Below are 26800 nucleotides of genomic sequence, written 5' to 3' on the forward strand. Positions count from 1 at the left end.
TTTGCGTGGCAGAGAAGCAACAGAAAAGTTTTTAATCGTGAAAATGTATAACTGCACTCGATTTTATCCTCCACAAGAACGAGGGGATGCATGTCACGGAGCAGAAAGAACAGCCTCGTCTCCACGCCACTGCACGCACTTGAGAGTGATGTACTAGATTTATTTTTAAAAGCCTCATTTTAAATTGTCAGCATTTATAATACACCAGAAACAAAGCCTTTAACCACACTTAAAAACCGGAGGTACGCAGCCTGAAAACACTGTTTCAAGGGGGCAAACAGCAGAAGCCAAGACCCCAGAGGGCGTGAGAGAGGAGGATGGTGTTTGAGCGCCCTCTGGTGGTGCTGACCAATGCGGGGAAATCCCCGCTAAGGGAACTCGTGACTGGCGGAGAAACCAGGAAAGCGGAAAGCTGTCGCCCCAATGAGCCAAGGAGTGAAGACATGCTTCAGCCAGTTGTGATACCAGCAGTCCCGCTGCACAGCTCTCTACCAAACAAGCCCCTGTCGCCTTCCCGAAAGAGCGTCTGCACCGGGTCCCGGGGACGCAGCAGCAGCCCTGCGCCAAGAGCCCGGGCAGAAGGGGACCCAGCCGGGCCGACAGCCACACTGAGGAGTTCGAGCGCTCTGCACGTCACCTGAACGGCCCCAGAATGCAGGTGCAATGATTCTTACCAGGCCCCCTTGAGAGGACGCCGTGGCTCGCCGTGGCTCCCTGGGGCCCTGGGCTGCGCAGGCGAGTGGCCTCTGCGGAGGGAGCTCCAGGGAGAAGCTGCCGGAGGGCGGACAGCGGGGAGGAGGCTCCCAGTGCACGCCTCCGTGGGCCCCTGCACTACCCCACGCTGACGGGCAGTGAAAACTAACCTCGCCCCACCACCGGGGACGCCAGCGCGCCGGCCCCGGTCCCGCACCTACCATCAAAGTCCGCAGGTGGCCCAGGATGAAGAGGCTGTACTTGGCTCGTGTGATGGCGACGTTCAGTCTCTGCAAGCTCGCCAGAAACCTAGGCAATCGGAAACAAAGTTACTTCTCTCTGCGCAGTGTCTCGGGGGTTTGGGGGTTTGGGGGTTTCGGTGTGGGTGAGACGCAGGCAGTGTTTAGACGGTTTCCCATGGGCTCTTCTGACTTGTAAAGGCACGGTGCTTTCTCCTCTTCTTCCCGACGCAGGGCCCCGGCTCAGAAGCAAGACCCACTGAAGACAGTGCGCAGAGCCCCCAGCGCCGTCCTTTAAACCGATGTGCCTGTCGGCTTCCTGTTTTGACTCGAATGAGACACTGGGAATCTGGACAGTATGACTTCTAAACCTGACAGACGTCTTAAAAATACGGGACTTGATCAATCAGCCTTAAATTTAAACGTGTCTGAGAGCACTAAAACGCGGGGGAACGAGTGCAGAAACAAACGCAACGCCAGATGTGAGGAGCGCTCAGAAACGGCGGGTCTGCTGCAGCACGCAGACCAGCTGCAGGCAGGGGCAGAGACGACATCCGTGACTGTTTGCTCTAAGCGCAACTGCACATATTTACAGCCAGTAAATTTCACCTGTCACTCACGAGAGGAAAAATCTCAGTGCACCGAGACTCGGGAGTTTTCTGTCGCCCACGGCACACCCACTGCACCCCCTCAGCCTCTCTGGAAGTAAGCTGACCGTGGTCGAGGCGAACAAACTCGGCCGAAGCAGCAAACACCGAGAGGAGGAAAAACCACGTCACGACACATCCCGTGGGAGAGGAGGCCCCGCAAACACACCGGATCCAATGACACACTCACGCTCACTAAAAACAGAACAGACTCACACCGTGCCATGGGTTAATGTGCAAGTACCCGGGCAAGCAGGACCAACAGTGGATTAACTTCACAGCTGGGACAATCACAGCAGTTACTCACCCAATTGAACCTTGCACAGTGTTCGCTCGGACGCACGTGACAATGATACAGTCTTTCTGACGACCCTGAAACGCGTCCACGGTATCTACTTCTGCGAGCCTGTTCACAAGAGAGAGATGTTTGCTGCAGAAAAACACGCATTAAACACACATGTTCCTGCAGTAGTCTTCAGAAGTGTTTTCGTGGTGTGTGTAGTTTCGGAAATACAGCTCACACAACACAAAACTCGCTATTTCCAAGTCCAGTCACTACGCTGTGCGACCATCTTCGCTGACCGCACATTTCTGCCACCCAGAGAAGCCTGGTCTCAACTGCCCCTCCCGCAGGCCCCGCCGACCACGGACCTCCTCTTCATCTCCACGGAGCCACACGCCACGTGGCCTTTGTGTCTGGCTCCTGCTCCCAGCACATTTTCAAGGCCTACCTGCGCTGTCACAGGGGTCAGCTTCTGTTCTATGGCTGAGTATTTGTACAGGTGCACAAATAAGAAGTGTATTCACCCATTTACAAAGCCTGTCCGAAGTGCTTGCTTACTAACTCTGTTTCTTTACTTTTTAAAGGTCTGTTTAAATCTTTCATTTCCCGAAAGCCAGTTTTGGTAGTTTGTGCGTTTCTAGGTCAAGAAACTTGGAGTCAATCCGTTTCCAATACTTTTTAATTTTACTGCCAAGGTAAGACCACGACAAAAACGGGATCTTCCCTCTATGTACAAAGACACTGAAAGGGTTAAGGAGGGGTGTCCTACCCACAGCCCAGGAAGGCTGTGAGTGCAGCCCAACACAAAACCGTAAATTTACTTAAAACACTGAAATATTTTTGTTACGCATCGCAGTGTATTTACCGTGGGGCCCAAAACGACTCTTCCTCCTCCAGTGTGGCCCACAGACGCCCAGAGGCTGCACTCACAGCCCTGGGTCAAACCATTTACTCAGTGACAATGGGATTCCCTGTGTCTCGCAAGAACAGGACTGAGCGAACAAGCCGTGAACTAAACGGGAGGGAGCGCCCAGAGAGCTCCGAGGTGGATCGTACCGCCAGGTGTCCGGTGGCGGCGGGTGTTCCACAGGCAGGGGCTCGGTCCCCGGGGCTGCGAGCGTGCCCACCCGCAACCCCGTGCCCTGGGCTAGACCACGACCCCGGTCTGAGAATACGCCCCACGTTTCCTCCCTTTGCAGCCTCTTTCTTCTCAAATTCAGCTTAAAAACGGAAAATATCTGTACAGATGAAGATGCCTTACCCTTTTCCTTCAAATTCTTTGTCCAACTCCTTCTGAATCATCATCTTCTGAGCCTTGTAATGGGTTATGATGCCCACATTCCGGAAAGTAACATCCTTCCTCTTGTCTTTGAGAAGTTTGATCAACTCTATGACCACTTTTATTTCTTGAACGTTCACGTAAGAGCTAAACAAGAGGGACAAAAGGACACGTCAGAACTAACGGCAGCCCCGTCTCTGGCTGAAGGCCCACTCCGTTTCCACGACAGAAAGGTAGGTCCCATCACCGCTCACGCTCAGCAGTGACTCAAAAAGGCGGTTATGCCGGCCCTCCGCGTCGTGGTGCGAACAAATACAAAATAACTGGTGAAACCCAGGTGTACGAGAGAAAACGTTTTAAGTCAACTGAGGCTTAGGCGCCACTTTCTTGACATCTGGTGAACACCTGTCAACACAGGAGCAGCGGCGGTAAGAAAGAAAGCGTAACAGGGACGATGAGGACAATCGAGATGCGCTATCCTCCATGCTGCGAGAAGAGGGCTTCAGGTGGGGTATCTTTTTTTTACTGCCCTGACCCGAGGACATGTTTTATTGATTTTGGAGACAAAGGAAGACAGGTGGGGGGAGAGAGAAACACCCGTGTGAGAGAGACAGATCAGCTGCCTCCTGCACGTGCCCCAATGGGGATCCAACACGCAACCCAGGCACACCCAGGCACGTGCCCTGACTGGGGATGGAGCCCGCAACCCTTTGGTGCACGGGACCATGCCCTAGCCAGCCGAGGCCCTGCCCAGACGGTGCTCCAGCCCAGCCGTGCGAACCGCGCACCACACGAGCAGGGCGAAGCCAACCACACAGACTCCCAGGTCATGGCCCTAGGAGATGAATGCCAGGGGATCCTACAGCAGCCCTGTTCTCGCTGGCCTCCCGTGCCCCCCCAACTCATTACCCCACAGGGGACAGGACACGCAGAGGCACGGTGGGGGACACTGCACGGGCACCACTGTTCCCAAGGCCACCTTGTCTCACTGCAAGAGCCTTCGGTGCCCACCACCCTGAGTTCACGACGTCCTGTGCAGATGAGCCAGTAACCAGCTCTGCCTCCCGTCCTCGTCACTTCTGTTCTGCTCAGTCCCCGCTCAGGTCAGCGCCCCTCGTGCCCTCCCACCCCACGACGCTCACGGAGCTCAGCTCTCGGCCCTCTGCCCCACCCCACAGTCCCTCTGGCAGCGTGAACCCGGCGTCGCCGCACTTCTACCCCCCCACCTCAGGGACTAGTGTCCGGTCCTCCCAGGACTCTGCCTGCTCTGCGGCTCTCAGGACTCAGGAGGGTTCGTGCTTCCTCCTGCGCCATCGTGCCCCGGGGTGCCCACACCTGTGCCAACCCGGGCAGCCCCCGGCCTGCCTCTCCTCCGCTCGCTCACAAGCAGCCCTGGCTCCTCCAGGCGTTTCCCGATGAGCAGCCCCCACCCCCTCTGCGGCCACTCACAGACCCCCCAACAACGCAACACGTCGAGTACTGTCCACCCTCTGTCTCACACCCTACGCTGGCCGCGTCTACGCTGCTCCTTCACAACACTTAACCCAAATGGCGCCACTCACCGCCTCGGCGACTACCTATCAGAACGTAAAACGGCTTGCTCAGAGCTGTGGCAGCGGCCCGGATCTGCTCCAGTGCCTGCGCCACATGGGGGGCAACACAGTCCCCATCACACACTCCAGAACCCAAAGGCTGAGACACAGACAAGGGTATGAGTGGTTTGTGTTTTAAACAGGAGACGCTGTTAACAACCTGGTTCAATGAAATGGGCTGCGCTGCCATCAGACGGAGGGATGTGTGCGGACAGTGTTTTGAATGTAAAAATGAACAGAAACACACAGCAATTGTGGGACCCCCCCAGGGAGCGAGAAGAGAGGGAAACGTACTCGTTGTCCCGCCGCTCCAGGCCATCTCCGACGTCGAACACCAGGTAGGGCTGGAACGGCCACTCCGACGAGCACCGGATGGTCTCCGTCACCCTGCGGAAGAACAGACGCCGCTCAGAGCACAGGCCAGCTGCTGGAGAAAGCTAACTGTCACCACCGTTGTCCTTGTGTAGGAGGAAGCTGGGGGAAATAAAGGCACCAGAAGGACCACCTTCTATTGAAATGCGCTTTAGCGAAAGGTAGAACACCAAGTTCACTTCTATTCTAGTGCTTGAGAGAATGAATGATGTAATTAAAACCTAACAATCACAGTGGAAAGTTACTCATAACACAGGAAGTTAAAAAAACGCAAGCCACTGAACACTGTGTAGAGCACGCTGTGATTTTGAGTTAAAAAAAACTAAAAAGACGCGCACAGCACAAGGACCAGAAGAAGATAAGCCAAAATGTCACTGGTGACTACCTCTGGGTGGTCCAAACACCGCTGGGGTTCCGCCCTTCTCGTCTTGCTTGCCTACATTTGCTGTAAGCAACGTGACTTTTATAATTACAGAAAACCGGTAAGTTTCAGATCGACGCTTTTCACGACAGGACCGCAGAACACAGTAAACCGGCTCTCCCCCGAAGCCGCTAAGCCCACACACGGACCCGGAGGGCGAGGACGGGGGCCTACCTGTTGGTCCTCAGGCTCTTGCCGTACACGTAGTTGGAGGGGAAGAGGCAGATGTCGGGATGCATCCGGTACTGCATGTTCAGCTGCAGGATGGGCAGCCTGCCACTCACGTTGTGCTCCACGTTCTCCTCCAGCAGCTTGCAGAAGCGGGCCATCATCGACTGGTCGTAGCCGAACTCCTGCGCCTTCTGTCGGGCGGGAGAACAGCCACCTCTGAGGGTCTGCCCGCCCTCTCCCCACGGGAGCAGCAACGATCACTGAGCTCTAGTCCGCGCACAGCGTGGTTCGGTTCGGGACCCACGCCCGACAACTGAGGCTCCGAGAAGGAAGACATTTCTGAGCCTGGCCCTTGAGGAGCCGGGCAGCTGGCCCCAGAGGCTGAGGCGCGGCCCCTGCCTTTAGAAGCCCACACCCTGCGCGTGAAAGGGACGGGCCTCAGGACTGACCACCACTGAGGCTGCGCTGATGCCAACACCTGTCTCAATGACGAAAACACACAGAAAAAAGGTAGATTTGAACAATTCTTTCTGGGGCATGGTCTCGGCAAACACTCAACGCCATTGTAAATAAGCCTTTTCAAATACTGACTGCTTCACCCCCCCCGCCAGCTGATTTCACGTGCCCACAGCCTGAAAGCCTGCCGCCGGCCTGACGAGGGGACAGAGCTGTGGGGTCGCCATGTCTGCGCCTTGGGACGCGCCGTCCACCGCCGGCCTCGGACCAGGACTCGGACAGCACCGCCTCGACCCGCCCAGAAGCGGAAACGTGCTCGGGAAAGTGCAGGAGGACGGGCCCTCCGAGGGCAGGCGTGGGCACTGCAGGTGCCTCACCCCCAGCAGTGGGCGGGGAGCCCGGGCTTATGTCTACACTGATCACTTCCTGTGTGGCTGTAACTAAATAAAGTACGTACTAATAGACATTTGACCACGTCATTTACACGCCCTGAAAAAAAAATTTATTCAAGTTAGCCAAAATCTCACTTTGACTCTTCTCTCCAGGGCAAGAGAACAAGGACTCACACGAGGTGACACCCCCACTCCCAGAGAGAGTGCTGAGCCCCTACGAGAGTGCGGGGAAGGACCCCCCTGGGCCGCCTGCGCCGGAGATGCCGCTGTCCCAGAGCCGAGCCCTCTGCGTGCGTGCACAAGCACACACCTGGCAACCGCCCGGCACCCACCAGGGACACATCCGTGCCTGTCACCCGCTGGGACGTGCGCTCTTGGGGGGGGGGGGGCAGGGGCTGCAGCCCACTCTCTGCGCGGTCGCCCCGGCACTGGAGCTGGCACCTGAGCGCGGCCGGCACGCGGCGAGCCACAGACTGAGGGAGGGGACGTGTGAGCACACGGGTGCCCCGCAGGTCTGTTCAAGTACTCGCTGGGCTGTCCACAGTCATCGTCCTAGAAAGAGGTCGAAGAAATTAACCTGTACTTATTTTCTGAACTTTCCTCAACAAGCCTGCATTATTTTTGCAATGAGCAGGAAGTCCAAATGGATTTCTCTCATGTCTGCTGTTTTTATCACTCACTAAAGTGGGCAGCTGGGCTGAGGTCCCGCAACAGCCTGTTCAGCCCTCGGTCCTTCAGAGTCCGAGCAGTGCATCTCGGGGTTGCGTGCCGCCTCACTAGAGGGGCACGGCCTCGCTCAGGGCCAAAGACCCCACACCCGCCCCGCCCTGGCCTGGCGTGCACTGCCGGCGCCAGCGTCACGGGGACAGGAAACACGCGGGGCGGACCACGAGGCAGGTGCTCGCTGTCACCTTCCCATCTGAGGGCGTGAGGGCCACAGACAGTTTCTTGTACCACGGGGCACCGGATTCTGAAACTGGAAACATACTCCAAAGGTAACTTCTCTTTATAACGCTTTCCTCAAATTTGCACGTATGTAAATACGAATCAGTAGGCTGAGATTCTTTCCCTTGCTTTGAAAGTTTTTCCTTCGTTATCGTTGTGGTGTCCACGTTACCCAAGTAAGCCCGACAGGCCCCTTAAAGCAGCGGCGCACAGCCCGCCCCGGGGAAAGGGGGCCGGGGGTCGCTCCGAGTCCCTGGTGCTGCCCCTGCCTCGCACGCGCGCGCGCATGTGCGCAGAGGAGCACCTTCAGAGACGTGGACTGTGGAGACTCAAGCTGCGCTCCTCTCGCCCCAGCCTTCCCAACACTTTGCCCTGCAAGTAGGAGGGAATGATCCAACAAAGGCCCCCCGCCCACAGAAAGACCCCAAAGCAGCCCCTTCCACGTTAAAGCAGCCGGAGCGAGAGGGACTCACCAGGGAGATGACCGTGGGGGGGAGCTGCTTCGGGTCCCCCACGAGGATCAGCTTGTTGCAGCGGTGGATGAGTGGGGTGAGGGTCTCGACCTCGCACGCCTGCCCCGCCTGCGGAACACAGCACGGACGGAGACGCGCCTTAATGGTCTGTGCGTTTCGCCCAGCTGTGCAGGGTCTGCCCGACTCACAAACGCTCCAGCCGTTCGGAGAAGAGCCCCCCTTCCTCCTTCTGCACCGAGTACTAAAAGCAAGCATTTTCTTAGAGAAACACACAACACAGCAAACACTCTTCACTTACACACACACACACACACACACACACACACTTGGAAGCCAGCCACCACTCAGGTGCCCGAGACTCGGAAGGACACGGAACGTCCCAGGTGCTCGGTCCCCGTTCCTGCGGAGACTGCGTGTCCCACCCCCCCGAGTCCCCCCTCAGTCCTCAGGCAGCCTTTCCGCGGCGAGACTGGGCATTCTGTCCACTGCACGCCGTGTCCTTCAGTCCTTCCTCACGCCCACCTCTGCCTCCCACCAGGTGACTTGGGGACCGTGGGCCTCCTGTCGCTAATACGTGTTTGCTCACAAATGACCCAGGACAGCACTGTGGCTCCGAGCTGTGCAAGGGCATATTTAAAATGCTTCAAAGGGCAAGGGGAGACGCTTCGAGGAGAAGCTTAGACAACCCTTGGCCGGGGCTTTGTGAGGAACGCCCGGACATCCCTACGAGTAAAACCCTGGGAGGGCGATTTTGACTGTGGGGAGTCCTTGGCAGCCTACGTCAACATGAACGAACACTCATGTCGTGGCAGGGAAACTCGGAAGCAAAGACCACTGTATCAACATCTCAGCATCCCATTTGTCTGCGACCCCTCACGGCGCCGTCCAGGCCCGACAGCGGACTGACCTCGTCGACGATGACGCAGCTGAAGGGGACGCCCCCCTGTCCGCGGAAGGCGGACTCGAGCAGCAGGCCGCCGCTCGTGCTCAGGGTGCAGCAGATGACGTGGGACTCCAGGATGATGATGCTCTGGGTTTTCTGCGGGCGCCCTTGAACCTGAGACAACAAGCAGAGGTTCGTTATTATTCAGTTGCATGTAACTTCTTGACCACAGTAGGCCTACTCTTACTATAAAACACCCACCTTTATTATATGACAGGATAATATTTAATAAATATAAGGGGATAACCTCAACCTACAAAAACAGCAGAAGCATTCAAGATAACCAAAAAACATCGGAAAAATGTATTGCTTTGCAGTACAGTCTAAGCTTAGAGTCAGATTTAGGCACACGAAAAGAAATTTGCCCAGGGTCTGATTTTGTCAACGTCAATGACGACTCTTACAGCCAGAGATGCACGTGGGCGGGTAGCAGAATAAGCGGAGACTAATTGGTTCTACTGAGTTGTGAAGTGATTGCCTGAGTAAAACCAAGGTCGGAACTAAGCTTGACTGTGTTTCTCTGTTTGTTTTTAAGTCCGTGAGGACATTCTTCATTTTCTGAAGGCTAGCGCCAACAAGAGGGCCCGGAGCACTGACGAGCACTCCCCTCCCAGGCAGGAAACAGCCCTGGCCAACCCCAGGGCCCCCGTGCTGACGCTCCGCCACCCGTCCCCTCCCAGTCATCAGTGAGAAAACGGACAGGCACCAGGACCCCAGAACAATGTGACTAACAAAACCCACGCTGCCTGTGAGCATGAACTTCATCCTTCAATTTGGAAAGACTGGGTTTGGCTCAGTTTAAAATCTTAATGAAAAGCTCTCCACCTAATTTTAATTTAAATAAGCAACTGCTAATGGAAATATGCATTAAATTCAATTGCATTTATTTAGCCACACAGAGAAGGCTGACAATACACTGAAGACAAAAATCTCCTCAAAAACACTGGGGACACCACTGGTTTGTCTCCTGCTCGCTCCCTGGCCCCAGATGAAACACTGTGTTATCTGAAGACACGCCATCGGAGCCCCCGGCGCCCCTGCACGTGAATTCAGACATGCGTTCTCCTCCTCCTTTTTCGTAGGGAGAACACCCACAAACCGATTTTCATTATTCACCTGGCTCTAAGTATCATAATTGACTTTGCAGTTTGAGGGGGAAGGAAATAGAGCATCTAATAATGGATTTTTAATACGTACCCAGACCTAGAAAAGGAAAAGCTATTTTATGATCACTTATTCCTTAGAAATCTCAGGTGGTGATCAGACTTCATTATCAGGCTCAATAAACAAATGTAAATATACATGTAATTATACCACTATCTCCACTTTTGTATGTCTCAAATTTCTCATAAAAATGTTTAAAATGTAATTGATAAAAGCCCACTGGTTGTCTGAACTATGTTGTAATTACAAAAAGAAAAAAAAAAAGAGGAAAATGTTATACGGCTAAACTACTTACCTCTTTAATTTTAGAAGCAAGTTCCTGCCTTTCTTTGGAAACATGAGCAATTCTTTCATCTAATTCTCGCCTCTGGAAAAAATTAGAATGCCGTCACCAAAATTGAACAAGCATTTCAGAATGCTCTCCGACGAACTGCTTCACTTCCAAGGGGGAGCCTGCACTTGACCTGCGACAAACACACCGTCGGTTTGCTTTCCCTTCACGGGTGAGGCCCCGACACTCTCCTGCGTCGCTGCAGTCCGGGCTGAGCTCAGCTCCTCTGCCGAGCCCCAGCCTCCGCACCTGCTCGGCGTGGCCGGGCAGCCCGCAGACCTTCACGGACTCCAGCCCCTTCCCACAACACGTGCCCAGGGCAGCAGCCCAGTCACAGCAAATGCCAGCTCCCTAGAGGGTCTCTCCAGCAGCGTGGACACCAGCGGTCTCCTGGCCCACCCCCCACCCTGGCACATTCCCCATCTGTGCTCCCAGATAAGGTCTGTGGGTGGGACCAGCCCATCCAGCCTCAGCTCGGGAACCCCAAAGCACTCCCCCCTCAGGCCCTCATAAAGGCATGTGCCCCAGGTGCTGCATCTGTCTGCCCTTGGCCTTGACCTCCCATGTGGCCCCTCAAGGAGAGCTGTGCCCTTCCTCCAGGACCTGAGTAACAAACTTCACTATTTCCGTGTCTCTCCCAGTCTGTTGCTATGTAGTGCTCTCCACCCAGCACCCTGTGCTCCCCTTAGCAGTCCGTGAGAACCTGATAAATTCTTCACTGTGTGGGATGCCCTTAGGTCCAGTGTATGGCATGTAGGCTACTTCTGAGCACCCCGACCCTTGGGCTGCCATTCCTTCACTCAGTCGGTTGATTATGGCACCTGGCCCCTTAAAAGCATGGGTCAGAGCTGCCTGCACACCAGAGACTGACCCGAGTTTTTCCTTGGAACCGATGCACGGGTAACAGGAGGGGCTCTCTCCACCTGGGGCTTTCTGAGCTGGGTGGTGGAGCCGAGAGATGGCTGACACACAGACAAGCCAATCAGAGGTGGAGAAATGACATCACTGGCTGAAGTTAACCCACTCCTAGATGTCCCAAGTCAAGATGCCAGTGAATTCCCTTTTGTCTAGCGTGAATTGAGTTTCTTCAACTTGTAATCCAAAGATACCTAATGAATTCAGCACAGCTGTAACAGAAGGCAGGCAACAGCAAACTACAGCCTGTGGGCCAAACTCAACTCACCTCCTGTGTATGTAAATACAGTTTTATTGGAATACAGCCACACCCGTTGTTTATACGCATCTCCTGCTGCTTCTGTGCTACCACAGCAGAGCTGAATTGAGGAAACAGACCTGCAAAGTCTAAACCATTTACTGTCTCGACCTTTGCAAAAAAAGTTTGTTAAAACTCTGATGTAAGGCAAACCACTTTTGTATATGTTTTTATCAACAAATTATGCTCTTTTACAGTGAAAAATGTCATCAAAACTCATCTAGTCTGTGCACATGGTTTATTAAAAATGTTAACCAGCCCTGCCTTGTGTGGCTCAGTGTATTGAGCGCTGGCCTGTGAACCAAAGGGTTGCCAGTTCGATTGCCAGCCAGGGCACTTGCCTGGGTTGTAGGACAGGTCCATGGTGGGGGGGGGCGGTGAGAGGGGCAACTTATGGATGTTTCTCTTCCTCTCTTTCTCCCTCCCTCTTTCTCTATAAATAAATAAATAAAATCTTTAAAAAACTAACCAACAAATGTTTAGATACCTGCATTTCCCTCCCACCTCGGCACAGAGCACGCTGGCGGGAAAGTTCATCTAGCTGATGGTCCAGGTACTCCTTTCTTTTATGCATCTCCTGAACGTGAGATGGTAAGTCTTTTTCTAAAAAAGATAAAGAAAAAAATAAAGAATTACATGCTAACTCTCATACACACACATGCATACCAACGAGACTCCAACCGGTCCCCGAGGCTGGACTCTCCCCAGGGTCTCCACAACACATTAAATGCCCAACCCCACCCACTGCACAGGAGGAGGCGCAGCCGATGTCGGCGTGAACCTTGTTTGGTACTCACTCATTCTGTGGCTGACTTGGTTGTCCAAACTGAATTTTAGGACCTCATTATTAATAGCCTTTTCTGGCCCCAGACGTACTAAATTGATATCTCCACAGTTCCCTGTTGATGAAAAGCACAATCATGAGATGGAAAGGACACTGCCAGCCTCTGTCCACTGGAACGGGAATTTCTGAGCAAACACATGAGCACCCAGGAAGGGGCTGGCCGTGAACTGGAGGCGGCGCCACCAGAGGCTTCACACATGCCACTCCAGAGATTCTGCCGCAGTTGAGATTTTGAAAATGAGAATACAAGGAACAACTTTACACCAATGTATTTGAAAACCTAAGACAGAGTGAAATTCTTTTGAACACGTGCATTAGCAAAATTCACTCAAATCCAGAAAATGTAAATCAAGCCTTAACAATTCAAGACATTTAGACAGTAGATAAAAACTCACCCCTCGGTCAGAAACAGACAAAACAAACAGCACTAAAAACAAGTGAACCTTCAAGGGAAAGACCATCTGTCCTACACAAAACATTCCAAGGAAAAAACACTTTCCCCTCGACTCCACTTTTGGTTTAACTTCAACGCTAACACCAGAAAACAATACGACAAAGAAGTTATAGGCTGGCCTCATTTATGAATTTTAAAAATTCTAAATAAAACATCAGTAATCCAGGTATATGTTAAAAAATAGTAACACAACCAAATTGGCTTTAAGAATCAAAGCTATTTTATCATTAGAAAAAAGTAATTTACCACATTAACAGACGAAAGAAAAACTTCACTGCCATTTCAAAGAACGACAAAAAAAAAAAAGCCCCCAAATGCAACCAAATTCAACACCCACTCCTGAGAGAAACCGGAAGAAGGGAATGTGACCCAGTAACGGGCACACGCCAGGAACCCAGATGCAGAAGCCACACCGCATGTAAGGTGTCATTTCCTTACAGGACACCCACACGAAAGCACGTGGTGAAAAGTGGTGGAAATGAAATACTGAGAAAGACGGAAAAAGGTCCCTTTACTGGCAGAAGCTATTTGCTAAGAAAAAGAACAAAACACCCGCCCCCGCCCGGCCGGCCCGGGGGGCCTGCGGGCCCCGCTGGTGGGCATCGGACACGGGGCAGGGCTTGCGCACCAGCCCGGGACGGCCCACGAGAACCACACCCTTCGTGCCATCGGGGCACGGCTCCCGGTCAGGTGCGCCGGTACAGCCGCTTTCCAGGAGAATTTGGCCCTGTCTAGAAAACTGAAGACACACGAAGCCCTCACCCCAAGATTTTCGCTCCAGGTGCACGTGCAGCAGGCCAGCGACCTGCACCTGCGCCATGAAGTCAACTCCACCCATCAGCAACGAAAGAGGTTTTACAAGACACCTTACCCTCACCACCTGTCCTCTGACCTTTCCTGTTTTTCCCTGCCCTCTCCTATCTTGTTTAAATGCACCACTTCTGGCCGCCCTAAACTGATGCACAGCCCACCGGGGACGGTCACAAGCCGCCATCTGGGAGGCGCGGCACTGCGCGGAGAGCTGCAGGAACACACGGAGACGCGGGGAGGAACCCGGCACCCACTCCACTCCGTGCGCTGCCCCTGCCCGGGGCCCACCACACCGCCGAGCGCCCCGGCGGGCCGTGGCGACCTCGCCTGCACCCGCACTGGAGAACAGCGCGCCTAAAGGCGCGCCCACCCACCGCAGTGAAGTCCGAAATAACAGACGTCGGGAAAGAGGCTTCCCGTCAGGATGGCGGCGCAGGCAGACTCCCTCCTCGGGGCTCCAGCCCCGAGATGGCAGCTTGAGGGGCACCAGTGGCGTGCAGGGGGGCTGAGGTGTCTGGCACCAAGGCCAGCAGAGGCCGTTGTCCCTTTTCTAAGCCCTCCCCACACAGAGCCAGCGAGCTGGTGCCGTATCTGAGACTCCATCAACCTGGCTAACACTGACCTGCCTTGGAGATCCCCAGGGACTCCACCCCACCCTACTCACAGGCCCACCCAAGCTGCTTTTCCTCGTGAATGGTCTTGGCTCAAATGGCAGAACTTCCTAAATCGTCTCAAACCAGCAGCAGCTGGCCTCAGTGGGCCCCAGGCCCAGAACTGGCAGCCTAGATTCACAGGGTGGCTTTGCCTGGGAATCTCTGAGCCCAGCACAAGGAGCAGCCATCTCAGATTGCCTTACAGCTCAGGCAGGGGGCCCCAGGCAAACACAGGTGGGGGCGGATCTTGGCCGGCACCACCCGAGAAACCCCAGGGCCAGAGCACCCAGTGGACAGCTACAGACCACATCTGAGCTCCACCACCCTGTCCTGCACAGCTGGTCCTCCCCGGAGGGCGGAGAGTGGTGGTCAGTGGTCACAGCCAGTCCTTGCAGCTGACTGGCCTGGGCAAATCCCTCCCACTGACGTGCCAATGGCAACCAAGGCTCAACTACAGGAGGAGGGTGTACTCAGCCCTCACAAAGGGCGAACCTCAAGTACCCACCCTGGGTGACAGGGAGGCTGCACCCCTGGACCCTACAGGACACTCAGCACGTTAGGCCACACCACCAAGACACGGAGTCAAATCAGCTCTAGAAACAAACGCAGGGAGGCTGACAAAACGTGGAGACAAAGAAACACAACCCAGATGAAAGGACAGATCCAAACTCCAGAGAAAGAGCTAAACAAAATGGAGATAAGCAGTCTAGCAGATGCAGAGTCCGAAACACTGGGGATTAGGATGCTCGAGGAAACCAGTGAGGACCTTGGCAGCATAAAAATGATCCAGTCAGAAACGAAGGATGTAAGAAACATTCAGAGTCACGAAAAGCAGGGACCTACAGCCAAGACTGCTCTACCCCACAGAGCTATCATTTAGAATCGAAGGGCAGATAAAAAGCTTCCCAGACAAGAAAAATACGAAAGGAGTTCATCATCACCAAACTGTTATTATATGAAATGTTATAGGGACTCATTTAAGATCAAAACTATGAACAATAGAATGGCAATAAATACAAACCTACCAACAATTAAATCGAAACAACAAACTAAGCAAACAAGAACAACAGAGACAGAATCATGGATACAGGGAGCATTTTGACAGTTGGCAGATGGGAGGGGGTGGGGGATGGGTGAGAGGTGAGGGGGTCAAGAAGTACACACCAGTGGTTACAGAATAGCCATGGGAAATAAAGGCCCTGGGGAGGTCAAGTACAGCATAGGAAATGGAGCAGCCTACGAACTTGCACCATGGCCCATGGACACGAACAAAGGTGGGAGGATTGGTTGCCTGAGGGGAGAGGGAGTTGGTGGGGGGGCGTTATGGGGGGAAATTGGGACAACTATAATAGCCTAACCAATAAAATATAACTTCTTCAAAAAGATTTCTTTATTTGTTTTCAGAGAGGGGAAGGGAGGGAGAAAGAGATGGAGAGAAACATCAATGTTGGCTACCTCTTGTGCGCCCCCAACTGGGGACCAGGCCTGCAACCCAGGCATGTGCCCTGACGGGGAATCGAACTGGTGACCCTTTGGTTAGCCGGCCGGCACTCAATCCACTGAGCCACACCAGCCAGGGCCAATAAAACGTAACTGTAAAAAGTGGAAGAGAAGCTAACTGTCTGTCAACAGGTAATGGACACACGGTGCGCCCCCACAGCAAAGCGCCCGCACGGCCGACGCGGAGGGCCGTGCTGACAGCGGGGCGCGTGGACTCGTCACCCTCACGAACGAAACGGTGGCTGGAAAAGCTGCAGACTGACGATGTACTGTACGTCTTACGAGCCCATGAATTCCCTTTGTAGGTGACACACTCGTGGCGAGAAGAAAACGAGCGTGGCCCCTCGGAACGAAGACGGTGGGCCCGGGCTGCTCCCGAGGCCGGGTGCGGCCCATGAGAGGGCCCTGGCCCAGCGGGAGTCCGCAGAGGAGCTGCGGCGGTGTCTAGGAACGCCCCTGAACACCAGGCTGGGGTGTTCCCCGAGCCCTATCCCCACCTTTCCCGCGGGCCACTGCTGCCAGCCGCGTGGCAGCGGAGGTGCGCTCGGGAAGAAGCCGCACCCAGGGCGGCAGCGGACCGAGGGAGCCCGGGCCCCGACTCGCGCCAGCACCAGCGCCGGCCTGCCCACCCCCGGCCTTCTGACTAAGAGGGAAGCTTCCACCATGCTTGAGCCCCTGTATGTGGAGTCGCTCACACTTACAGCCACGTCTCACCCTCACTGATGACAAGCTCTGTCAGGTAACCTCTTCAAGAAACACGAAACTTGGTCAGGAAAGACAAGACATGTGAGCTCCAGCGGCAGCCTAACACAGAGCCCAGCCACGCCCCTCGAAGCGGACGCGGTGGGCAGGGGCGCGGGGCGAACAGGAGCTCTCCACCTCCACGCCAGCGTCGGCCGGGTCAATACAGGGGCCCCGCGGGCACCGTCCACTCTACTCTGCAGCCTCTCCTCCTCCGACATGCGCGGAGGGTTGTGTAACACAGCCCACGGGAGGGGTCTCCAAACTGCCGGCACAGCAAGCGCCCCTGCAGTCACTGCGTGCCTGCTGGGCCCCAGGGGGGTCTCGCCCCCGGAAGCCGCCCTGAAGGAGTCAGTAACCCTCGCCCTCGGGGAGTGTGACCGCTCCAGCTGTGCGGAACCAGCTGCGACGGAGAGCAACGCCCGCTGAAACCCCGCCCTCACACCCCTCCCTGGCCTGTCCCGAAGTGCCCTCCAGGTTTCCTCTAGAACCCACTTCCTCTGAAAGCCCCCCAACCCTCACGTGATGGTGTCAAGGGCCCCTCAGAGGTGTGTGAAAGCGCCCACAACCATTCCCCCAGGAGAGGTGCCAGCCCCGCACTCCGGGTGCCGCTCCACCCACTTCCTCACCAGACCCACCTCTGGGGGCTGCACTGCCGAAGCGCCAGTGCTCGGCACAGTGCCTGGCACAGAGGACACGCTCAGTGACATCTGCTCGAAGAATCACCAAGGACCAGAAGGCCACACAGCCTTAAGGACGAGTCACGACCAGATCCGGCTTGCTCTTTGTCATTGAAAGCTACTCACACTCAACACCAAAAACACAACAGAACAGATCAAAAGTCCACGTGAGTATCATACCCATAGGATTCTTCTTGTCTTTACACTTTTCTTTGAATTCGAGGATAATCTTTTTCATCAGCTCGTCCACGGCCGCGTTGGAAGGCGCACACACAAGCACACGGTTCTGCTTGATCTTGGCGTTCGAGTTTTCATCAAAGTGCCCCCTCCTCTGATTCCACAATTCGCCACATGCACCAGACAGACGGACGAAAAACACCAGTGAGCTCTATTATGTCATTTTATCTACTTCCACATATGTTTGCAAGTTTCCCTTACAAAGAGTTAAAAATACATAAAAGCATCTATACCTCACATCGATATGAAAATTAAGTCTGGCATAAAACCTCACCCCAACTTCTTTGCACCTTACCTCCCTAGTCATTTATTTTACCCAGCTGTGTTCAGTCCAACCAGAACTCCACCACCCAGGGAGACACCAGGACGGTCTCCGAGCACAGTGTCACCCAAAATAGCATGTTCTGCCTTTTTTCCTTCTTAGGACCTTCTCGCCCTCCACTACACCCATCTGTGCTAAAACTGCACACGAAATCAGAAAGGTACACAGACACGAGGGAAGAGGCACGCCAGGGTCCTTCACACGCCGGCTAACTCGAGTGGAGCACGGCGCCCACCCCGCCGTCCCTACCTCCGTCAGCAGGCGGTACAGGAGGCCGACGATGGTCTTCGACTTCCCCGTCCCAGGGGGCCCGTGGATGAGACAGATCTTGGCGACCGCCGGGGAGTGTTTCACCATGGCATAGGCGGTTTCGATCGCCTTCTTCTGTTCTTCGTTGAAATCTCTTAGGTAGGCAGTCTACACGGAAGACATGAGTGAGGGTAGGCAAGAAAGACCCCCGAGAGACCCGCCCTTCAACTCAAAACCGCTCTCGCCACTGGAAAGACAGATACTCAGGAATGCCTGCAGGCTTCAGCCCGTCAACAAATGCTACACCTGTATTACTACTCATGATTCTCATCAAGATGACGACGACAGCCGTGACTGGTGTGGCTCAGCTGGCTGGAGCATTGTCTCCTAAACCAAAAGGGCACCTCTTCGAGTCCCGGTCAGGGCACTTATCTGGGTTGTGGGTTTGGTCCCTGGCTGGGGGCATGTGAGAGGCAACCAACTGATCCGTTTTTCTCTCTCACATCGATGTTTCTATTCCTCTTTCTCCTTCCCCTCCCCTCTCTCTAAAAATAAATAAATTAACATCTAGGGGGAAAAAAGATGATTACAATAAACTGTTTTCTTTTTCTTCCTTGGTCCCTCCCACCGCAGCCGGCTCTCTCCTCGCACAGTGAGAACAAGTGACACGGTGCGAAGCGTGGGGTGTGGGGTCGGGTCTCAGTCTAAGCCTCAGTGCCACTCACAAGCCAGGTCCCTCAGAACTGCTCGCCTCTCAGCCCCAGCCTCTGCTGCCCTCTCCTGCTGGGATTCCTCAGGGTGCGAACTGACCGAGATGAAGGACACAAAAGCCCCAGCACACAGCAGAGGCTCAAAAATGCCCCCTTCCCGTGGCCTTTCTCTGTGCTGATTTCCTGCAACGCACACGCACCTCTCCCGGGGAGACAGGCGCTCGTGCACCTCGACAACTCCGTCCCCACGCTAGCGGCAACACCACCCCACCCCCACACTGAACTCGCGCCACCCGACCACATGTAGGTGGGGCACTCCAACGTGCTCACGCAGCTCTTCAAGCACACCTGCGATCGTTTCCAGGGCTCTCCCTTCTTCCCGAGGACAGCTGCCTACCCTGACACACGCCCGGCGATGTCAGGGACCGCAGAGCCCCACCCAGCGTCCCCGAGCGCACACGGGCAGACATGCGGGAACGCGCAGCAGATGAACAGGACCTGAAGCCTTACCGAAGGACGGGACACCTTCTGACTTCCCGCCATCACACAACCATCACTCACAATTCTCTCCGACGTCGTGGTCAGTAAATCTTTCGTACAGAAGTCCATGGGGTTTGGATTCAGGATAGCTCTGGCCAGCTGGTTCCGACCATTCAGCAACGTCATGGCTTTCAATTTCCTTTGCGTAGTTACCAGAGAACTGATTACAACACATTTTACAAATTCGTTCAGATTGACTGGCAAGTCATCTTGAGTCTGGATGCAAAGGAAACACTCGTATTTCCCATTACGCACTAGTATCAAGAAAGAGAAAAAGCAGAGAGTGACCAGTGAGTAACAGTGTCCAGCTCAACAGGTTTTTCAGAAACTGTATTCTGTGACGCGTGTTTCTCTATGACACATGATTTAAATATTCATACAGTCAACCCTTCTCCAAGGCCTCCTGGGAACCAGGCCCCATTTGGACCCTCCAGAGGCTTCTGTTCTCAGAAGGAAAAGGCAGACCACCGACAACAGCTGGGGATGAGTGCTCTGCAGGAAGCAGCAAGGGGGCGGGGGTATGGGGGCAGCTTCTTGCAGGCAGGAGTCAGGGAGGGTCTCCTGACCAGGCAGCATCTGAACAGACACTTGCACAACAGCGCTCAGGAGGCTCCTGCCGTCATCCGGGTAAACGCCGATGGCCAGACAGACCAGGACGCAGCAGCCAAGGTGCGCCTGGGCTCGGGGTACGTTGTAAAGGAAGAGTTGACGGGTCCGCGGATGGAGCAGGCACAGGGCGTGAGAGCATGAGGTCAAGGGCGACTCCCGGGGTCTGGCCTGAGCCTCGGGAAGGGCGGCCCCACTAACTAAGGTGGGAAAAACTCCAAGGACCAGCAAGGGTCCAGCAGAACACCAAGTATGTCTTTTCTGGATGAGGTCTGAACAGTGGAGACGCCTGACGTGCAGATACAGGGAGTTCGGGGAAGAAGAGCACCTCGGAAACACAAACTTAGCCAAGGCGGTCACGTGCCAGAGTCAGAAGCACTCGCACATAGCCCGGTCCCTGCCCTGGGAAACGCGCCCCGCTCCGGAGCTGCACTCTGGCCGTGCGCACTACAGCAGGACGCGTCACAGCGCAGCCGGATGCCGAACTCCGAGAAGCTTATGGTAGCTGCCGTTTCTAAAACGTAGTGCACAAAGGCAAAGGAGTAACGAAATCATCTCCTCCTCACAGCGCTGGGACTAAGGAAGCGGCAATGTCAGAAGGGCAGCTCGGCACAGAATAAATGGGCACTTGGCTGCGGCGCTGGACCCACCACTGGGTGCTGAGGACGGCCTGAGCTGAGGGCCCGGGGCCCTGGCTTCCTGACCAGGATCATATCACCCGTCCTGCTCTGCAGGGCTTCAGGGAGGACAGTGAATGTGGCGGGGAGGACAAGGCACTCAGGGAGGACAGTGAATGTGGCGGGGAGGACAAGGCACACAGCAGGTACTCACTAAATTCGAGCTAACATTTTTGCTATGCGATCCGAGGGAGAGAAGTCCCTATGACCCCACAGAAACAGTAAACCCCTCGAGTTGCCCCACAATTAGTTGTATGTTCAGCCTTCGCATTAACAGTGAGCCAGAGCACCAACGGTGAAATGTGCTTTAAAATGTAGCGAACAGGGATCTCACAGGTTGTACATAGTCACAAACCCATGTTAACATTTGACCCCCCAAAAACTTAACTACCATATTTTTAGGACTATAAGATGTACCGGACCATAAGACGTACCTAGGTTTTAGAGGAGAAAAACGGGGGAAAAATTTTTGAAGCAAAAAATGTGGTAAAATATTTAATAGCCTGTGACCCTGCTACACCGCCCCCCACCCCACAGCAAGCCAGGCAAGCTGCACATTCAGACTGTAAGACGCACCCCCCGTTTCCTCCCAAATTTGGGGGGTGCGTCTTACTGTCTGAAAAACACGGTGCTAATAGCCTGCTGACCAGAAGCTGTACTGGTAACATGGTCAACCAGTACACGTTTTGAATGCTGTCTGTATTTATACTGTACTCTCACAAGGAAGGAAGCTGAAGAAAAGGTAGCGTCACTGTGCAAATCATGAAGAAGAGAAAATACACTTACAGCAGTTATGAACAAAGCACCTGCATCTAAGTGACCCCGTGCAGCTGAAGCCCATGGTGGTCAAGGGCCAGCTGCAGAGCAAACAGGAGGCCAACGAAGGACAAATGGGGGGGACTAAAGATAAGCTGAGCGCCGACGGACTTCCCGTCGACGTCTCGTCGTGTACTTACGGGCTGACGTGCGGCGGAATTTATGGACGTAAGCACAGTGGTATTCACGGGGACCCTGGCTGGGATTCCCCTCCGCATCTCTCTTCTCTCCACTCTGTCGTTCAAGGACCAAAAACACCAAGTCATTCTCCTTCGGGTGAAGCTGTTTAGCTAGTTCACAATCCTGAAGAGAAACTACAGAACAGGGAGAAGTGAGTCCTTATCTTAACAGAACTATTTTAACTACTTTCAGTATGGTTAGCCAGAGGCCCCTGAACCCTGCGCCAAGTCCCAAGCATGTGGAAAGCACTAGTAATTCACACACACTGCAAAATGGTTAGTCTACGAATATTGATTATACAGAGACTTCAGATTTTTCTTAAAAACTGTTTAAAAGGTGAAACAGATGAAAATATAATATTCAAAAGCAGCTGATACATTTCCTTCCCGACATTTATTTTCGTTTTTAACCAATGAAATTTCTCTTTTGTTCCCCACTTTCAAAAACCCCTGGAAAAAACCCAGAGACAGACCCCAGTCTGTGTAAGAACTCGGGGCCTGCTGGTGGAGTTTCAGACGAGGGACAAGGGGCGCACGCACTAACAGGGCTCGGAACCCAGAGCCCACCCGGGGTCACGGGCTCCAGCAGCCACACGCTGGGCTCAAGCACCAGGTCCTGGCACTAGGCAGAGGGACCACTGAATCAAAGAGGGTTTCAAACGCAGCACGTAAGAAATACCTATCTGAAGGTGCCAGGGAGCAAGCACGCCAGCGAACCCCCCGCTGAGACCCAGAAGGAGCGGGCGCAGGACTTCCCACGAACACTTGAGCTGCCTGGGACGGTCTCGTCGGACTAGAGACTGCAGCAGGGGGCAGGCCTGCCCCGAGTGGGCCCCAACAGGCCTCTAGCTTCAGGTTGGGAAAGACTACACCCAAGGATGAAGCTGCAATCACCTGGGTGCTTCAGAATAACTCAGTTCCGTAAACGCGATGAAGATGACACCACCTCGCTAGTGCCCTCAGAAGCCTGGTGGAAGCGAAGGACAATCCACTCTGGTAGAAGACAGTGCATCATCCTAGGACTCAAGTGCTTTCTATAAACAACGTTCCAAAGACAAGACGAACGCACACAGGAGACAGACAAAGCCCGGGAGAGAAGAAATGCGCAAACTGGCGGGATCGGGAAACCAGGGGGACTGCGCAGGAACTACAGAACGGGACCCGCACGCTGAAACCAAGTGGACGCGCATGAAACAGCCCACGAGGCGGGGGTGGGGGGAGGCCCCCACGGAGGCCCCCGCGGAGGCTAAGTCTTGTAAGACTCTGCCTTGTGTACGGAGATGCTTGACGTATCTGTGAAAACCATCGACTTGGATAAATCAGGAATGCACACTGTAAGTTTTCACCTAACTACTAACACAGTAAAAGAGGTATAATTTCTAAAACAGAAAAAAAAAATTAAAAGTTATTTAAAAATGGAAAAAATTTAAAGAAGTAATCAACTAAACAAAAGAGGGTAACAAAGGCAATATATGATTAGGTTCACTTGTTTCTACTAGTTTTCATTTTATAGTTGGCTCTTTTTTATTCACCTCAGTTGACTTACTGACTCCAAAGTCCCACGTACCAACAGGAACCTCTCAAAGACCAGCAGGTCCTGCCTAAGCAGCTCCGGATCAACACAAAAGAGCCAGTGACAGAGGACTGAAACCCCAGTATGTTTAAGTCAATGTGTTTAGAATGAAATAAATTTTAAAAAGCTCATCAGTCAACACCAGTGTTTGCAGTGAATTAACTCATTATTTTGAAGACTGATGAAGAGTCAAGTACTCCTTCTACGTTTCTTTATAAAGCATAACAAAGTAACCAAATAACACGGAGGTATTTCTCTTCACAGAACTATTCCAGCTAATAAATGAAGAAATGATCTAATAAAAACACCACCATTTTGTGTTCTTGCACTAATCAATCAATCAAGGCTTCAAGTATAACAGCTGTAAGTACTGCAGAGAAAGAAATCAGGATTTCTGGCCCAGACACAGGCAGAGGCAGGCACACTGTGCCTCCTCGCACAACCAAAAGAAGGATGACGACAAATTTAAAAACAAAAATTAACCGGAACTATCAGAAAATTGAACTGTATAGAATTCCAACAACCAAGGAGTTAAAGAAGAAACATTCATCCAGACAGGCAGGAGGGGCAGAGACAGGCAGCCGAGTGGAAAGGACTCTTGGCAAGGTGGCAGCTGGCAGACTGGGTGGTCCCAACTTTAAACGTTCCAATATCCGAATCATAGGGGTACCAGAAGAAGAAGAGGAAGAGCAAGAACTTGAAAACTTATTTGAGCCCTGGCTGGTGTGGCTCAGTGGACTGAGCACTGGCCTGTGAACTGAAGGGTCACCAGTTCAGTTCCTGGTCAGGGCACATGCCTGGGATGCAGGCCAGGTCCCCGGTTGAGAGCCTATGAGAGGCGACCAGTATCTCTCTCACACTGATGCTTCTCTCCCCCTCTTTCTCCCTCCTTTCCCCTCTTTCTCCCTCCTTTCCCCTCTAACTAAAAATAAATAAATAAAATCTTAAAAAAAAAGAAAACTGATTTGAAAAAATAATGGAAGAGAACTTCCCTAATCTGGCAAAGGAAATAGACTTCCAAGAAAGTCCAGGAAGCTCAGAGAGTCCCAAAGAAGTTGGACCCAAGGAGGAACACACCAAGGCACATCATCATTACATTACCCGAGATTAAAGAGAAGGAGAGAATCTTAAAAGCAGCAAGAGATAAGGAGACAGTTACCTGCAAAGAAGTTCCCATAATACTATCAGCTGATTTCTCAAAAGAAACCTTGCAGGCAAGAGGGACTGGAAAGAAGTATTCCAAGTCATGAAAGGCAAGGACCTACATCCAAAATTGCTCTATCCAGCAAAGCTTTCATTTAGAATGGAAGGGCAGATAAAGTGCTTCCCAGATAAGGTCAAGTTAAAGGAGTTCATCATCCCTAAGCCCTCATTATATGAAATGTTAAAGGACCTTATCTAAGAAAAAGATGATGAAAAATATGAACAGTAAAGTGACAATAAACTCACAACTATCAACAACTGAACCTAAAAAACAAAAATGAACTAAGCGAACTAGAGCAGGAACAGAGTCACAGGAATTGAGATCACATGGACAATTCAGTGGGAAATGGGAGGGGAGAGAAGGGGGGAAAAGATACAGGGAATAAGAAGCATAAATGGTAGGTAGAAAATAGACAGGGGAGGGTAAGAACAGTATAGGAAATGGAGAAGCCAAAGAACTTATATGTACAACCCATGGACATTAAGTGGGTGGGGGGAATGGGGTGAGGGTGGGAGAAGGGGTGAGGGTGGGAGGGGTGGTGCAGGGTGAGGGGAATAAAGAGAAAAAAATGGCACAACTATAATAACACAATCAATAAAATATGTTTAAAAAAAGAAGAAATCAGACATCAGGCATGTCCTTATAAAGGAAAATGCCATCGATGAAAAAAAGGGACGCTGACAGCCAAGGCCTCCTTACGGCACAACAAGGCAGGGGGACTAGTGACTGATGTTAACATGAAGCGAGATGAAGCATGCAGGCCACGTGACACGGGCACCGGTGAGCCCAGGAACAGGCCCACAAGTTAAGTGGACACGAAATTCACGACAAACCCGGCTCTGTGGAGCCCAGAAAGGGAGGTCTCCCCAATAAAGAACACCGCATCGGGGTAACGCCGTCTCCCCTTGAGAAGAGCGGAACAGACACGTGACCCTGCATCTCACTCACGCACAAAAACCCATTCCAAGTTGCCGGGACACCAAATCCTCTAGACAAGGGGTGGGCCAACCTTTTCTGGGCAGGCCACACATGGCGCCTGCCGCTTCCTCATCCTCTCGTTCTTCAAACCCGTCAGATGCACACCTGAACCTGGGACAGCACAAAAACAGGATATGGGGTGGGTCCGCGCCCTGCAGTTTGCTGACACCTCCTCTTGACGTTAAGATAGCATCTTCAGGACCCACAGCAGGAAGGGGCTCTTAACCGAAGCACAGAGCACTAACCTCATACCCACAAGCATTTATGTTAAAAATAAGAAACTCTTCAGAAGAATAAAACACAAATTTTTTAGGACATCAGTGAGAGAGTCAAAATGCGAGCCCACGCCTGCACACAGATTCTATCAAGAACTGCTACAACTCAGTGAGGGAGACAACCCACCGAACAGGCACTTCCCCAAAGAGGTTACGGAAGCACCTACCAAACCTGTGGAAAGGTGCTCCACCTCCCCGTGACAAAGGCTGTTACAAAATAAACGCACGAGAGGCCGTCAGCACACACCCCGTAATGCTGAACCGAACACGACGACCGGCACAGAGGCGCTGGGGAAGACACAGAACAACGTGACTGCTCGGGCTCTGCCGGCGCAGCACCGCCCTGCACGGCGCGCTTGGCACTACCTGCCCGCACCGAGCTCAAGCATCCGAGACCCCGAGGTCCACCTCCGGACAGGTGCAGCCAAGGTGTCCTCACGAAAGCACCGAGGGACACAAGGGGTCACGGCGGCATTACCTGTAAACTGCTGTGGGAGACAGTGAGCACAGCAGGCCCGTGGCATCTGCAACCTCCCCCGCACCCATGCTTTTCCCTTTGCTGACTTTGCTTTGTGGCCCTCATCACAGTAAGTCACAGCCAGAAGCACGAGAACATGCTGCGTTCTCTCAGCGAATCACTGAACTCGGGATGGTCATGGAAACCCGACGCGCGGGTCAAAACTGCTGGGAAAAATGCCCGCCCGCGGTGAACTGTGATGTGCTCACACAACCCTCCATTAGCACGATGACGGAAAATAACAGATGCGCAACAGAACTGATGAACTGGACAGACATGCTGAATAAAAGCAGCCGGAGACAAGAGTAAACACTATGTAAGTCTATCGTATGATTGAGATAAATGCCAGCCAGCCAAACTAGTGATTTAAGTATTATTTACAACAACGCTTCCAAGTTAAGAAGAAAACGACCTCCCTAACAGAAAAAAGGACAAAGGGCACAATTCCCTGTCCCCACCCCCACTCCGTCACAAATGACCAGTGAAGATCCGGGAACAAAACCACCACCTCACGAGACACAGTTCCACACCTAAAAGTAAAGAGAGAGCTCAAACAGCGACGGCAGAGACGCGCACTCTCACACCCGCGTCGGAGGTGAAAACGCGCCCTGCGGCCGGGCA

General features: G+C 53.3%; 1 protein-coding gene across 5 annotated transcripts in view; it reads right to left on the minus strand.

The window, feature by feature from the left end:
• The window catches only part of SETX (senataxin), a 58601-nt gene that overhangs the window by 5321 nt on the left and 26480 nt on the right, over positions 1-26800 (minus strand). For all 5 annotated transcript variants that reach the window (XM_036022402.1, XM_036022403.1, XM_036022405.1 and 2 more), the window contains 14 exons: positions 21594-21767; positions 19376-19608; positions 18105-18272; positions 17477-17627; positions 12412-12513; positions 12102-12217; positions 10366-10437; positions 8871-9020; positions 7964-8071; positions 5701-5888; positions 5028-5120; positions 3124-3288; positions 1887-1985; positions 915-1002 (listed from right to left, as the gene is read on the minus strand). In XM_036022402.1, the coding sequence (XP_035878295.1) occupies positions 915-1002; positions 1887-1985; positions 3124-3288; positions 5028-5120; positions 5701-5888; positions 7964-8071; positions 8871-9020; positions 10366-10437; positions 12102-12217; positions 12412-12513; positions 17477-17627; positions 18105-18272; positions 19376-19608; positions 21594-21767 (1907 nt within the window). The remainder of the gene's footprint in view (positions 1-914; positions 1003-1886; positions 1986-3123; positions 3289-5027; positions 5121-5700; positions 5889-7963; positions 8072-8870; positions 9021-10365; positions 10438-12101; positions 12218-12411; positions 12514-17476; positions 17628-18104; positions 18273-19375; positions 19609-21593; positions 21768-26800) is intronic.

This window comes from Phyllostomus discolor, chromosome 3 (genome assembly GCF_004126475.2).
Source record: "Phyllostomus discolor isolate MPI-MPIP mPhyDis1 chromosome 3, mPhyDis1.pri.v3, whole genome shotgun sequence".
Classification (NCBI taxonomy): domain Eukaryota; kingdom Metazoa; phylum Chordata; class Mammalia; order Chiroptera; family Phyllostomidae; genus Phyllostomus; species Phyllostomus discolor.